General features: G+C 39.0%; 1 protein-coding gene across 2 annotated transcripts in view; it reads left to right on the top strand.

Annotated features, from left to right (window-relative positions):
• BRMS1L (BRMS1 like transcriptional repressor) overlaps nt 1-13844 on the top strand; it is a 154730-nt gene that overhangs the window by 39894 nt on the left and 100992 nt on the right. For both annotated transcript variants that reach the window (XM_036752819.1, XM_036752818.1), the window contains exon 2: nt 12242-12332. In XM_036752819.1, coding sequence (XP_036608714.1) covers nt 12242-12332 — 91 coding nt within the window. The remainder of the gene's footprint in view (nt 1-12241; nt 12333-13844) is intronic.

Raw genomic sequence — 13844 nt, 5'->3', positions numbered from 1 at the left:
AACTAGATCAACAGTTTATACAGTTAATAGCAATATTATAAAGATGTCAACTTTGTAAAACTTAGAAACTGATCAACACAGTGACCTACCACAGTTCCAAAGTATTCATATTGTGTACCTTGCGGGGGGGGGGATGAGAAGACTGTGGGGGAACATGACTAATATGGAAATGTGTTTTGCATGACCATACATATTTGTAATATTTTTTGTTTTTGTGCCTTGCCACTGGGTGGGGTAGGGGGTAGGAAGAGGAAGAGAATTTGGAACTGAAAAATAAAGAATAAAAACATCATTAAAAAGTCTGGGAGTCTGTCCTGTATATAAACTATACTATACTATACTGAACTGTACTGTACTATACTATACTGTAATGAAACTCATTTTCTGTTGTGGCTAGAAGGCAGGCTCCAAAGAAATTTCATTACATTTTGGGAGGTGGATACATAACTTCCTGGTTACATGCTTGAGATAGGATAGGGATCACATTGGTAAATCCACTCCCCCACTGCACCCCCCACCGCAGTTGATAATTTTAAAGAGTTTCCGAGAGCTGTGCTTCTTAAACTTTTTCCACTCATGATCCCTTCAGTGCTTCTTAAACTGTGCCACCTGACTCCATTTGGGAGAGCTCTGAGAGGTTTAAGTGACTTACCTAGGGTCACATGGTCAATCTGTGTTAGAGAGGGTATACAGTAATGAACCCTGACTCATTACTTGGTCCAAGGCGAGCTCTATAGGAGGGGAAATATTTCATTACCTTAGAATCATGTATTTTTTTAAGTCCTTAAGTGGCTGTTCTGATGAAAGGAGGTAGAAACAATGTTACAGTGTTGGTTGTTTTGGACCATAAGGTAACACAGAGTTTATGGCTAAAGTGAAAAGATTTGATGTTTTAGGTTCAAGATCAAATTCATTTTTGTGCCTTTCAATTAACAAAGCTTTTAGGGTTGCTTTTTTTTTTTTTTAATGTGAGGGTATAGTATGGTAAAGGATGGAAAAATTAGTACAAGTAAAGGTTGGTTAATGTAATAAGATGGTCTGTTTTTCAAATACAAAAAGTCTCAATCTAGTGACTGTGCTTGCTCACAGAGACATAGGGACATGAAATCTTAGAGAAGACATTTATAAAGAAAAAAAAAGAAGACAGTGAAACATACTTCCTGCGTCACTTTCTCAAAAAACTGAAATGTGTCCCAAGTCCCAGAAATCTTTGAAAACTCCTAAGAAACCACTTTTGAATATTGAGTCAAGTACATTTCTAAATGGTTGTTGTAAACTTTGATATTTAGATATTTTAAGAAGCTTTGTGAAATAGGATAGCCTTGATTTTCTGTTATATAATATGCAACTATATCATTTCATTGAATAGTTTATTCAACATGGTACTTATGGTCATTTCTAGAAAAATTTGGAGAAGAGGGAATTTCATTGGTTAGGTATTTAATTTTGTCCTGCTACTGGACTGCGTTGACTCTGGAATAGAGAGAGACCGGGTGATGACTTTGCAAAACTCTGCCTACTTAAATCTAATTCATGAGCCAGTCAAAACATCACCCATGTTGTCATTGGTCCTCTTTGAAAATGAAGTATGAACCACAGTATGACTCCCTATCATAACATGACTTTTATGGAAAAATTGGACCTTTTCTGCATCTTGTGTGGGTCAGAGACCACTACTTAAATTAAAAATATACAGAGACTGTTCTTGAGAAAAGAAAAAAAGAGTTTATTACTTTCTCATGAGAAAGGACACAGCCCAGCAAGTGTGTGTGTGGCATACAGCTCAAAGCAAGTTGTATAGACCCTAACAGAGTTTCTTATCTCTACTTTCTCAGCAGTTTCTAAAAATACAGATGGGGTGCAGGGTGGGGATGGATGGTAGGAGAGCTAAGGTCTTGTCCCACAATGAGGGGGCTTCACCTATTTCAGCATTCCACTCAATCTTGTGGTCTTACAGAGTTGTCTGAAGAAAAAGAGATTAAATGATTTGCTCAGGGTCACACAGAGAATATATGTCAGGAGACTTAAACATAGGTCTTTGACTTAAAGGCCTAGCTCTTTGTTCACCAAGCCCCATGGCCTCTCACAAGATGAATAAAAGTGTTTATTGATGTATCTTCATATGACACTTTCATGTTTACAAAGTGCTTTATATATTCATTATCTCATTTGATACTCAACACAGTCATTAGGGTAAGTGTATTATTTTACAGGTGAGGAACATGAGATTCAGAGATGTTAATTGGTTTGTCCTGCCACATAGCTAGTGTCAGTGGTGGGTATTGAACCTAGGACCTCCCCGAACTCCAAGCAGTCTTTCTGCTGTATCTCAATGCTAAGAAATAATTTTGTCAGTTTAATCTGTAGTTTCCTGAAAATCTATAGACTTACAAAGCATTTCACCATCTCTGCTTACCTTTGGAGTTGCTGTTTTCATTTCTTTGTAGATTATTAACTTTAGAATTCATTTAGTCAGAAGTCAATTGAAAACTAATTGTTCACTTGTACAAACCTAACCAGCAGCTAGGTGGTCTAGTGAATAAAGCTTGGAACCTGGAACTGGGCCTGAGTTCAAATACAGCCCCAGGCAAGTCACTTAAATTTTGTTTGCCTCATTTCCTTAATTATAAAATGGGGAGAAATAATAGTGCCTACCTCCCTGGGTTATTGTGAAGATCTGATGAGATAATATTCATAAAGCACTTAGCACTGCTTGCCACTTTGTAGGTACTACTTAAATGCTTTTTCTCTTTACCTAGCCCCTAACCAAAAAGATAGAGTCCTCTTGTTAAATTTGTTTAGGTTTGGAAAAATTTATTTTTAGATATCTAATGCTATCTTCAATGAATATTTTTACACTATGAAATCAGTTATATTTTATCAAATAACTTAGGATGATTACTGTTTTTTAATAAATAAAAACCAAGGTTTATATACCTCTCATTTTTTGTAAGAAGCCTTAATAAAGGGTTAATTACCTTTGTGTTATTCTGGTTGAGTTTCTTCTATTTATTAAGAACAAATAAATTTATGTGACCAAATACCTTAAAACTCTTATCACTGTCTTTTAAAGTAGTAATTTTGCTAATGGTATGAGACATGTTTTTCAAACAAATCATATAAATTTTGTTTAAGTTATAAATTGACCTCATTTTAAACAAAATATTCAACTTTAAGGGCTTACAAGGCACAGTGGTAGGGACTGAAGATATAAAAGCAAAACGTAAAAATATTCCTTGCTCTTAAGGAACAATATGTAAATAGATAAGTAAATATGAAATAATTTTAGGAGGAAGACAGTGGTGATGTTAGGGGAAATCAGAAAAGGCAAATGAGTTGGAACTGGAAAACAATTAAAGATCTTAAGAAAGAGAAATGAGGGGATGGGGCAAACAAGTCAGAGATAGAGTCAAGTTTTTGAAGTAATGTGAAATGAGTTTGAAGAGGTGGGATGGGGCTAGATTGTGAAGGTAGGATTTTTATGCCAGACTAAAATGTTATTTCATCCTAAAGGCAATAGTCAGCCACTGAAGACTTTTGAACAGGGAATTGATGTGATAAAACCTTTGTTTTGAGATGATTCTTCTGGCAACTCTGTGGAAGATGGATTAATAAAATGGAGACTGGAAGCAGGGAAAACAATCAGCTTTGCAGTAGTCTATTAAATTAACTTTTTTCAATCATTGAGCATTTATTATCATCCCCCTCTCCCAGTGGAAAAAAAAAAGAAAAAAAAAACCCTTATAACTAATATACGTAGTCAAGCAAGACAAATTCCTATGTTGGCCATGTCCAGAAATTATTGCAATAGTTTAGGTAAGAGGTGGAATCAGACTAACTACATATAGAAGTGAGGTTGGCAGGAGGAATAATTAAGGATGACTAATAATTATGATGACTTCAGTAGAAATAGGGAACTTGGTAGGAGTCTTAGGTTTTGAGGAAAAGATAATGGGTTCTGTTTTAGATGATGAGTTTATGGGACATTCAGGGAGAGATGTCTTATAGGCAGTTGAGTGATATGGGAGTTCAGGAGAGTGATTAGAGCTGGGTATATAGATTTGGAAATAATCTACCAAGAGATAGTAGTTGAACCCATGGGAGCTTATAAAATCACTGTGTGAAAGAATATAGAGAGACAAGAAGAAGACTAAAGGCAAGAGCCTTGGGATGCTACCTGGATAGTGGGTAGAATATGGATGATATTCTAGAAAAGGTGATTGAGGAGAAATGAGACTGGGTAGGTAGTTAAGTGTGGGCTCTTTTGTGTTGGGACTGAATAAGGCACCTATGGTTCATTAAAAAGTTAACAAGGGGCAGCAGCTAGGTGGTACAGTGAGTAGAGCACCTGCCCTGGAGTCAGGAGGACCAGGGTTCAAATCCGGCCTGAGACACTTGACACACTCAGTAGCTATGTCACCTTGGGCCTGGGCAAGCCACTTAACCTCAGTTGCCCTGCCTTACCCCCTCCAAAAAAACAAAATGAAACAAAAGTTAACAAAAAGAGGTTTATTTAGTTAGCCCTGTCGTAGCAAGAATATGCAACAAGGATCTAGTAGCACTTAGGTTTTGTCTCTATGGAAATGTGCTTGGTCATCAGGACAAAGTGTGATGACTTGTGTAGTTGTTACATATCCACTAAATTAGAGAAGCCTCAACTCCATTTAGGTGGGACCTTTTGTGCCCCATGTCAACATAGCCAGAGTCTACCAGGAAGCTTCATTGAAGGAGGTACATCTGAGCCTTGTCCTACCCTGAGCCATTCAAGTTGCCTTTTTCTAACTCGTATTTGGTGGGGGGAAGGGAGAAGGGAGTCAAAGGGGAAAGATTGGTGCTTTCACATGCCATCCCTGAGTGTCAGGGTCCTAAGGATCTTCTAGAAGACCTTCTTCCATTTAAATGCTTTCAGGGCTTTTATTGGACAATCATCCTGGCATAGGCAATAATAAGGGAAGACGAAGAAATTACACTCCCTCCCCTCACCAAGAATCAACATAAAGAAAAAGAAGAAAGGAAAAAAATGTGGAAGAAAACAAAAACCAGAAACCCTTATGCTTTTCTGTCTTCTTTCAGAAGGACCAAGTCTTAGATTGCAGTGATATGGGCCATATGACAGGTGATGAAAAATCTTTGCAGTTCACAGTGGGTCTCCCAAGGTGGTAACAGTGAGCTGGAGCAGCAGTCCCAAGGATAATAGGGACATGGCACAGAATAATGACACTCCCAGTACAGATTCTCCTCCTGATGTAAGGTGGTAACAGTGAGCAGGAATAGCACTAGAACATCAAGGCCACAGCACAGCTGACACTTGTAGCATAGTCAACAATTCTTCATCTTACCACGGTCATCTGTAGTAAAGTGACTAAGAGGTCATAAGCTTCTTGCATGTAACCTTGTAACAACAGTGTTGCTAGTAGCTGCTGTGGAGGTGAAAGACCAACAACAAGAGCACACAGAAGGGCTGCTTGCACAGGTCCTTTGATCTGCTTGTCTATGGAAAGCAACTTTACAGGGGTTAACAATCTTACTTTAATTAAACATTCATATATCATTCATTTAGTTCAGGGGGAAAAGCAAGCACCCTGAACTTCAGAGCAAATACAAACAGAAATTACAAACAGATCAACAGATAGGCTTTTATCTGTCACCAAATCACAATACATGCATAGTTACCAGAGAGAAGCACCAACAAATGGGTTTTCAAAGGGGGGGGGCTGGGGCTGCTTCAGTGGCTACCATCACCAACACTCTTTCAATGAGTGCGCCCTCAAAACAAAATGCCAACCTCAGATCTTATATACATGTCTCAGGGCCCTGGGACACTTGATTACCTCAGTGCTAAGAAGCACTCAAACAAAAAACAACAAAAAGTCCCATTTTGCTTGCCATTACATTTGAAAGGCAAGACTCATCAAAGGTACTTGATTACCTCAGTGCTCATTAGCACTCCAAAACAAAAACCAAAAGGTCCCACTTTACCTGCCCCATTCAAACAATGGCAAGACTCATTAAAGGCACTTGATGGCCTTAGCATTCCAAAAGAGAAGAACAGCAAAAAAGTTCCACCCTAACTACCATAACAAGCCTATCCTCTGGATTCAAGATATTGAGGCTCTCCCAAAACTGCCATCCACTTAGTATTCTCTGTGCTCACCCACAAAAAGTTCCCTCTTCCTGAGAGCCAAATCAGGGGAATGATACGAAATCTTCACTCCCTTGAAAGCCTCTGCCAAGGGGCTGCCCCCGTTCTTTCACAGGGGCTACATTGAGGACTCTTCTTTACTCCCATCCCGGGACTCAGAATTATCACCAAATTATCTAGATGATCCCCCCCTTTTCCAAGTAAATATATATTCAGCATAGTTAAATAGTGAGCTTCATTTCCCCCATGCTTTTAAAAAGCAGAATGCCTTCCAATAATGCCACTCCTTGGCCCCCAAACCATTCTGAAAAGGAATTGTTTGAACTATCCCAGAGGAAAGGCAGCCCACCAATTGGAACTGACTTATTTGTCCAAGTTATATGGAGCCCATTAAAGGAGGCAAAGACCTTGAAATCAAGGTGATCCTGTCCTGGGGAGAAACAAGAAAGAACTAGAGAGGAGCTGCTGTAACTATGTCCCCAAACAATCTGTTCTTAAATGGTAGAGCTTCCTGGAGACTACATCCTGGAAATCACTTAGACAAAAGAACCCTTTCCCTTTGATTTGTCGAAGACCTGGCTTCTAGGAGGTTGGACACCTGACTTGCATAGTCAGGTGTATAATAATATAGCTGTTGATTGTTAGCAGGAGCAACCTCTTGCCCTGAGATGGGAAATTGTCATTTTGCCAGTTGGGGGCAGGTTGAGGACCACTTGGGTTAGTTGGCTATTTTGACTGATATAAGACCCCAATTGGACAGGAATAACTAATTGTATTTTCTTTAAGGGGAATTACATGGTATTATGCCCAGCACAACATGGCATCACCATCCCATGGGTCCATATTGGCAATGGGTGATCTTGCTCTTCAACATCTGTTTTTATATTGGCTCTAACCTATTTAGTGTAATATGCTATTGATGGGTTGTGACATGCCCCACAAACAGTTGTATGTAAGGGGAGGTACTGACAGAATTTCTACATTGATCCTAACTTCAAAAGGGAGAACTTTTAATTTTCCAGTTCTTTATTCTTCAGGCCCGAAACAGGTGGTCAGTCCCATGGCTACTGCTCAGGAGTTTATATATGTGAACTTTTTCTGCCTCATCCCTTAGGGCTTTTTCATACACCAGACGTGCATTCCGGAACTCTTCTGACTGGGGGGACTTGCCAGGACCTCCAGCCCCAGGAGGTCACCTATTATCAGTTACTGGCTAAAGTCTAGTTGTGTATGCCTCTCTTTTACTAGATAGAGCCATCAATAAAATAGTGTTTTTCAGGAGTCAGGTCCTTTTTTGAAGGAACTTTGGGTTCGAAAGGAAGCAGAATTGTAGGGCATGAACTGGAGACCTCAGTTTCTGACATAGCCACCCTCCATTTGTAAAGGATATTAACACTGAAGGGATCCAGGTAAGCACGGTTTTGAATGTACCATTTTCATTTAACAATAGAAACCCCTTGTTCCCTATCTGTCTTTTTAGAGGAACCATCTTGTATTACCCAATTCATAATGGGCAACCCCAAACAAAGGTGATTATATAGCCCCTGCATCATCTAGATATTCAGTAGCAACCAGGGCCCAGTAACACTAGGGGAGCTGCTTTTCAAAATAGCATAGTGAATGGCCACTTTGGGGAGCTTGGCAGCTTATTAATCTCTTATTCTGACTACCTTTTGGTGCCTGTCTGTAGCAGCAGTGTGGCTAGCAGCTCCTGTAGGGGATGTAAGACCAACAACAACCAGCACCACAGAAGGGCTGCTAACATAGGTTCTTTTGATCTGCTTTTCTAAAGAAAGCAACTTTAAGGGGTTAACAATCTCACTTTAATGACAAATACACATATCATTCACTTAGTGCAGGGGAAAAAGCCAGCACCCTGAACTTCAGAGCAAATACAAATTACAGAACACACATTATATAAACAGAGCAAATAAACATGAATCTACAGACAGGCCTCTTATCTGTCTGACCAAATCACAATAGTTACTAGAGAAGAACCAATGGGTCTGGGTTAGCAAAGCCAGGGGGCAATTAGAACGGCTTGCCTGGAGTCTCAACACGCCTTCCATGAGTGAGCCCCAAAGGCCAAGCCAAGCCCTTGAGTTTATATACCCTGTTCAGGGTCAAAGGGTCTCACAACATGCAACTCAGACCCATGTGACTTTAAAGCTTCTGGCATCACAAACATGGGACTCAAACCCATGTAAACTGGGCTTTCCCTTGAGGTAAGCAGGTCATCAAAGACTCCTGATTTAATCAAAGAAACAAAGGCCAGACTCATCAAGGGCACTTGATTAAATAAGTGCTCCAAAAGACAAAACAGTGAAAAGTCCCACCTTAATTGCTGATACACTGTCAAAGTCTCCACTTACTCTGGTCATTATGGTCAGAGATCTCCAGAAACATGGACTTTGCGGGGTCATAAGGACCTTAGGGGAGAAATTGGTGGACGGCTTTCTTTAGATCTTCCAGGACTGTAGCCTTTTCTGGGCTCTGCTCGAAATGAAGCAGAGTTGGGGTGATTTGTTAAGTGGGAGCCATTAGGATACTCAGATGGAGAATGTGGGTTCTCTAAAACCTGAAGAGTCCAATAAGTCTCTGGGCTTCCTTCTTAATTTGGGAAGCAAATGTCAGTAGCTAATTCTAGACTGTGCCTGTTCTGGGCTTTCCCCACCTACTCTGTTCCACAAAACTTGACTGAATGGGCTAGACCCTGGATATTCCTAGGGTTGAATTCTTCCCCTTTGTCCCTCACATAGAGCACTTATAGATCTAGGGTTTCTGTCACAATGGCCTCATCTGTACTAGTCAACAGTATGTCATCAGTGTAATCGTGTACACCATTGAGCTCAGGAAGGGAGGCCTCTTTTCAGGTTGCTACTCATCATACCTGTGGTAGCAGTGAGGGAGGTCATTAACCATATATACCACTCACCTTGGGCCTGAGCTACCAGGTTTATGACGTTGATGAGGTTAGGAACAAATGTACTGAAGGGCATGACAACTTCATTTAACTCCCTTTAGTCCAATGTAAGCTGCCAGGTGCCATTTGACCTCCTTGTGGGCAACACAGGCATGTTGTGAGGGGAGCTGGTATAACAAAGTGTTCCAGCTTCCATCATGTCCATAATTAGAGAAGAAATATTTTACATTCTCCTAGGACCTGCTCCCGTTTTGTTAACTGCCCGACATGGCTCAGAAACTCTAAAGGTTACCATTTGTCCCTGCCTTCAATAATATATATAAAGGTTGCAGAAATGGCCCACACAGATAATGACTCTGAAGAACCCATTATACCCCATTCCCTTCATGCTCTGCCCTCTTTATCCTCCCCCATTGAAATGGGGCAGGAACTTTAGATGACACCGTAGTCTAGGGAAGGCTACTGAAGGATGCCTATTGTCCTGAAGCTGAATTTCCTTGTTCAATTTTACTAGTACCCCCATAAGCTGAGTTTCTGGTATATCCTGTCAATCCCCATTAGGGGAGATCCCCTCACTTTCTTTTACCAGCTTCATTGACTGCTCCTCAGCCTTCATTGCACAATTAACTATTAAAGTTGTTAAGAACTCTGTCTCTAGTTGGTGAATGCTCTATTTTGCTTTTTGTGTCCTATTACATTGACATATTTCTACTGCAGGATGGTCAACCAAGAAATGGCTAGATTTGGTGCTTTCTTTGCCCAGATAACCTTTTTCAGCATCCACTGAGCTAACCAGTCCAGGTCATCCTGCTCACTGTTGCATTGAGAGGTCACCCCATATACCATTAGGAGGACCTTGTGTTTAGCTATCCTTCAGTCACCTTGCTCACCAGATTCTAAATGCCCTTCCTCCAACTCAGTTAATATTATGTGCTTTGCAGCAAGGGTGTCCTGGAGCCAGCTCCTGAGCTGATTGTTAAATTTTCAGTGTGAGCATTTACACCTCGGAAATTGACAAAGCTACAAATCAAGGTTTGATTTATTGTTTTGTTGGCTGTCTAGGCTTAAAGTGATGGAGAAAATGTTAATAAGGTAGATTAAATGTAGATTAAACTTAAAAGTCTATACTTTTTTTTTTCAGAGAACTCATTGCTACCCATTTACCACTATACCCATGTTTCAAGGCCATCTCAACTCATCCCAGTTACCAGCTTTACCAAATGTTAGGGCAGGGCCTGATTATTATATAGTACTATATTATGTAACATATATATTCTATATCATACATATTTATACTATATGATATGTATATATTACACATATATGCACATAATATGCATATTATATAGTATAACTATATATTATAGAGCAATAAATATATTACGGTATAAATATATAGTAATAAATAGTAACTACTCTGTTACTTCTGTTTTGATGTTGGGACTAAATGAGGAACTCTTAAATCTCCGAAGTTAACCAAAGGAAGTTTACTTAGCCCTAACATAGCAAGGATATACAATAAGGATCCAGTAGCACTTCTGTAGAAGCAGTTCTTAACTTGATATGGAAATGTGCCCTTTCAGTAGGGCAAGGGGGGATGACTTATCTTCAGATATCCACTAAGTTAGAAGACCCTTCTCTTCACCCATCTCCATTTGGCAGGACGTTTTATGCTCCAGGTAACTAGGAAGCCTTCTCAATACAGCCAGTACAGCTCAATACAGTTTTGTCTAGGGAGCTTGGGCCTTAGCTTACTCCGTGCCAATGGCTTTGTTGCTTTTTTTTTTTTTAACCCATGTTAGGGGAGGGGATTAAGGGGAAAAATGGTAAGTGTTGGTGCTATCTAATAAGTGAATAGCCAAAAGTGAGTAGTGTCCTGGAAGTCAAAGGAGAGAGAATCTAGGACAGGGGTGGGAAACCTTCGGCCTTGAGGCCACCTGTGGTCCTCTAGATCCTCAAGTGCAGCCCTTTGACTGAATCACAGAACTTTGAAGTTTGGAACTTTGAAGTGGCTACAGCCACACCCAGAGAAATGTGGTGGTTAGCAGCTTAAAACACCACCACTACCAACAAAAAAAGACTGCTGTGAGTCAAGGGGGTGGGGGAAAGAGTAAGAAACGGTAATCCTATTTAGCAATTAAGAGAGGTTTGGTAACCTTGGAGAGAGCAGGTTCAGCCAAGTGTTGGATTGCTAGTGTTTGAAAGTATGCGAAAGCATAGGCAATATACACCTATTTTATCTAGTAGTTTGACTCTAAATGGGAGACGAGACCATAATTTGAAGGGATGGTAGGGTCAAGTGAAGGTGATTCCACCATTGTGGGTACTCTCTCTACCAATACATATCAAAACCCTTCTCTGTATGTGATCTTCAGTAATAACTTTATCCAAAAAAATTTACTAAATGATAATGAAAAAAAATTAGTTGGCCAGGCTTGTCCTTAAATGATGCAGGTATCTTTTGCAATAATCTTCTGGTTAATCTCCCCTGCTGCAAGTCTTTCCTGTTCCAATTCATTCTCTTCTAAGCTGCCAAAGTGATTTCCTAAAGCAAAGTTCTGAGGATGCCCCACCCCCAATAAACTCCACTGGTTCCATTTTACTTCAAGGTTCAAATATAAAATCCTTTTGGCATTTAAAACCCTTACTAGTCTGGCCCCTTCCTATTCTTCAAATTTTACAGTTTATTCCCTTCCCTCCATTCTATGATCCATCTGCATTGACCTTGCCATTTCTCACATATAATACTGCATCTTCCAAAACTTTCATTGGCTGTTTCTCATACCTGGAATATTTTCCCTTGTCTCCACCTCCTGGCTTCCTTTCAGAAATGACTCAAGCCATACCTGAAAGAGGCCTTTTCTAGTCCTATATACAGTTTTTCCAGGAAAATATTTGTTGTAAATATTGAGAGACCCAGGTCACATTAAAGATTTATGAAGTTTTACATTTAAATCTCTTCCATATTTTAGATTAAAATTGATATAATAATTATTTTAGATAGAACAATATTTGCTTATTTTAAGACTTGTATATGAGGTCTCAGTATTTAAGTTCATATTTATAAGTTTTTTTTATTTGCTTTGTGTATTTCAGTGATATCATGGATTGTAACCACCTGATCAATTTTATGATATTTCAACTATAATTAGTAATGTTCATGCTTTTATTAACAGAAATGGATGATGAAGACTGTGAAAGAAGAAGAATGGAGTGCTTAGATGAAATGTCAAATCTTGAAAAACAGTTTACAGACCTCAAAGATCAGTAAGTAGTGGATCTACAGAAGGTCATTTCTGCTGATTCTATAAACTAGCAAAAGTGCACTTAGGATTATAGGATCCTAGATTTAGAACGAAAGAGAGAACATATAATTACATTATATTTAAATAAATTTTATTTTTATATATTAAAGGACAGACTTTCTGCTCTGAGAAGAGACTGCTACAATTATTTTTCTACTGAAGACCTCATTAGCTGAACTGAGGTTTTTCAATTAGGGTTTGTAAAACAATGGGTTTCATGTTTCTGTGTCATGAACAAGTTTTCACTTGATTAAAATATTTTCCTTGCATTACTACTATCTTGTAGTTCACCCAACCATTAAAAAAAAACCTAGAAAGTCAGATTTGAAACAGTTACAATTCTAGTCTACTCTATTCACCATGCCCTTTTTATCTTTTTGAAATTTTATCTTATCTTTATTGAGTCCTTTTTTTTTACATTGAATTAAATTTTTAATATACTCTTTCCCTCTCTACCCAGGAATCATCCATAGTGGCAAAGATTTTTTTTTAAAAGAAAGAAAAATAAATAAATTCAGCAAAACTAACCAGCATATCAACTGAACCTGATAGTATTCTATAACTATAGAACCTGCCTTTACAGTAAATGTAGGGAAATGCAGTTTCTTAGCTTTCCTCTGCAGCCAGCCTTGGCAGTTATAACTAGATAGGGTTCACGCCCCTTTATTGGTAATGTTCTTCCTGTTTACATTGTTGTAATTGTGGTGTATGCGGTTTTCTTGGTTATGTTTCACACTCTTATCAATTCATATACATTTTCAAGTGTCTCTATATTCTTTATAGTCGTCATTTCTCCTGGAACAGTAATATTCCATTATGTTCACGTACCATAACTTGTTTAGCTGTTCCCTAGTGGGCATCTACTCTATTTCCAGTTCGTTGCCACCACAAAAAGTGCTACTATGAGTATTTTGGTGGCTATGGGACGTTTCTGTCTTTGTTGTACAGTATGTTTCTAGCAAATGGGTCCAAAGGAATGGACATTTTGTTCACTCCAAATTGCTTTCTAGAATGGTTGGATCAATACTAGTTCCAACAATAGTGTTATTAGCGTGTCTCCGTCTAGTATCTACAGCATTAACTATTTCCATGTATTTTACTCTTTATCACCGTGAGTAGTATGAGGTGAAACCTGAGTTGATTTGTATTTCTTTTTTTTAAAGTTTTTATTGGTGTTTTTTTATTTATTATTTCACTGTAGTTATCCCAAGCATCCCTCCCCTTCCCAGAGAGCCATCCCATACAACAAGTAGTATTTTTTTGAAGAGGGGAAAAAATTAGCACAACTGACCGATACGTTGAAAAAGCCTGAAAATATGTGCAATGTGTAACATCTGTGGACCTCCCACCTCCATGAAGGGTAGGTTGGGGATGTCTTTTCTTCTTTCTTCATTCAAGTCCTCTTTGATCATTATAATTTTATTATATTCACTTTTGATTTTTTGGTGTGTGACCCAGAGGACTAAAGGCTCAG

This window comes from Trichosurus vulpecula, chromosome 3 (assembly GCF_011100635.1).
Source record: "Trichosurus vulpecula isolate mTriVul1 chromosome 3, mTriVul1.pri, whole genome shotgun sequence".
NCBI classification, from domain to species: Eukaryota; Metazoa; Chordata; class Mammalia; order Diprotodontia; family Phalangeridae; genus Trichosurus; species Trichosurus vulpecula.
The sequence above is the reverse complement of the archived record's forward strand: the minus strand, read 5'-3'. Positions and strand labels throughout refer to the sequence as shown.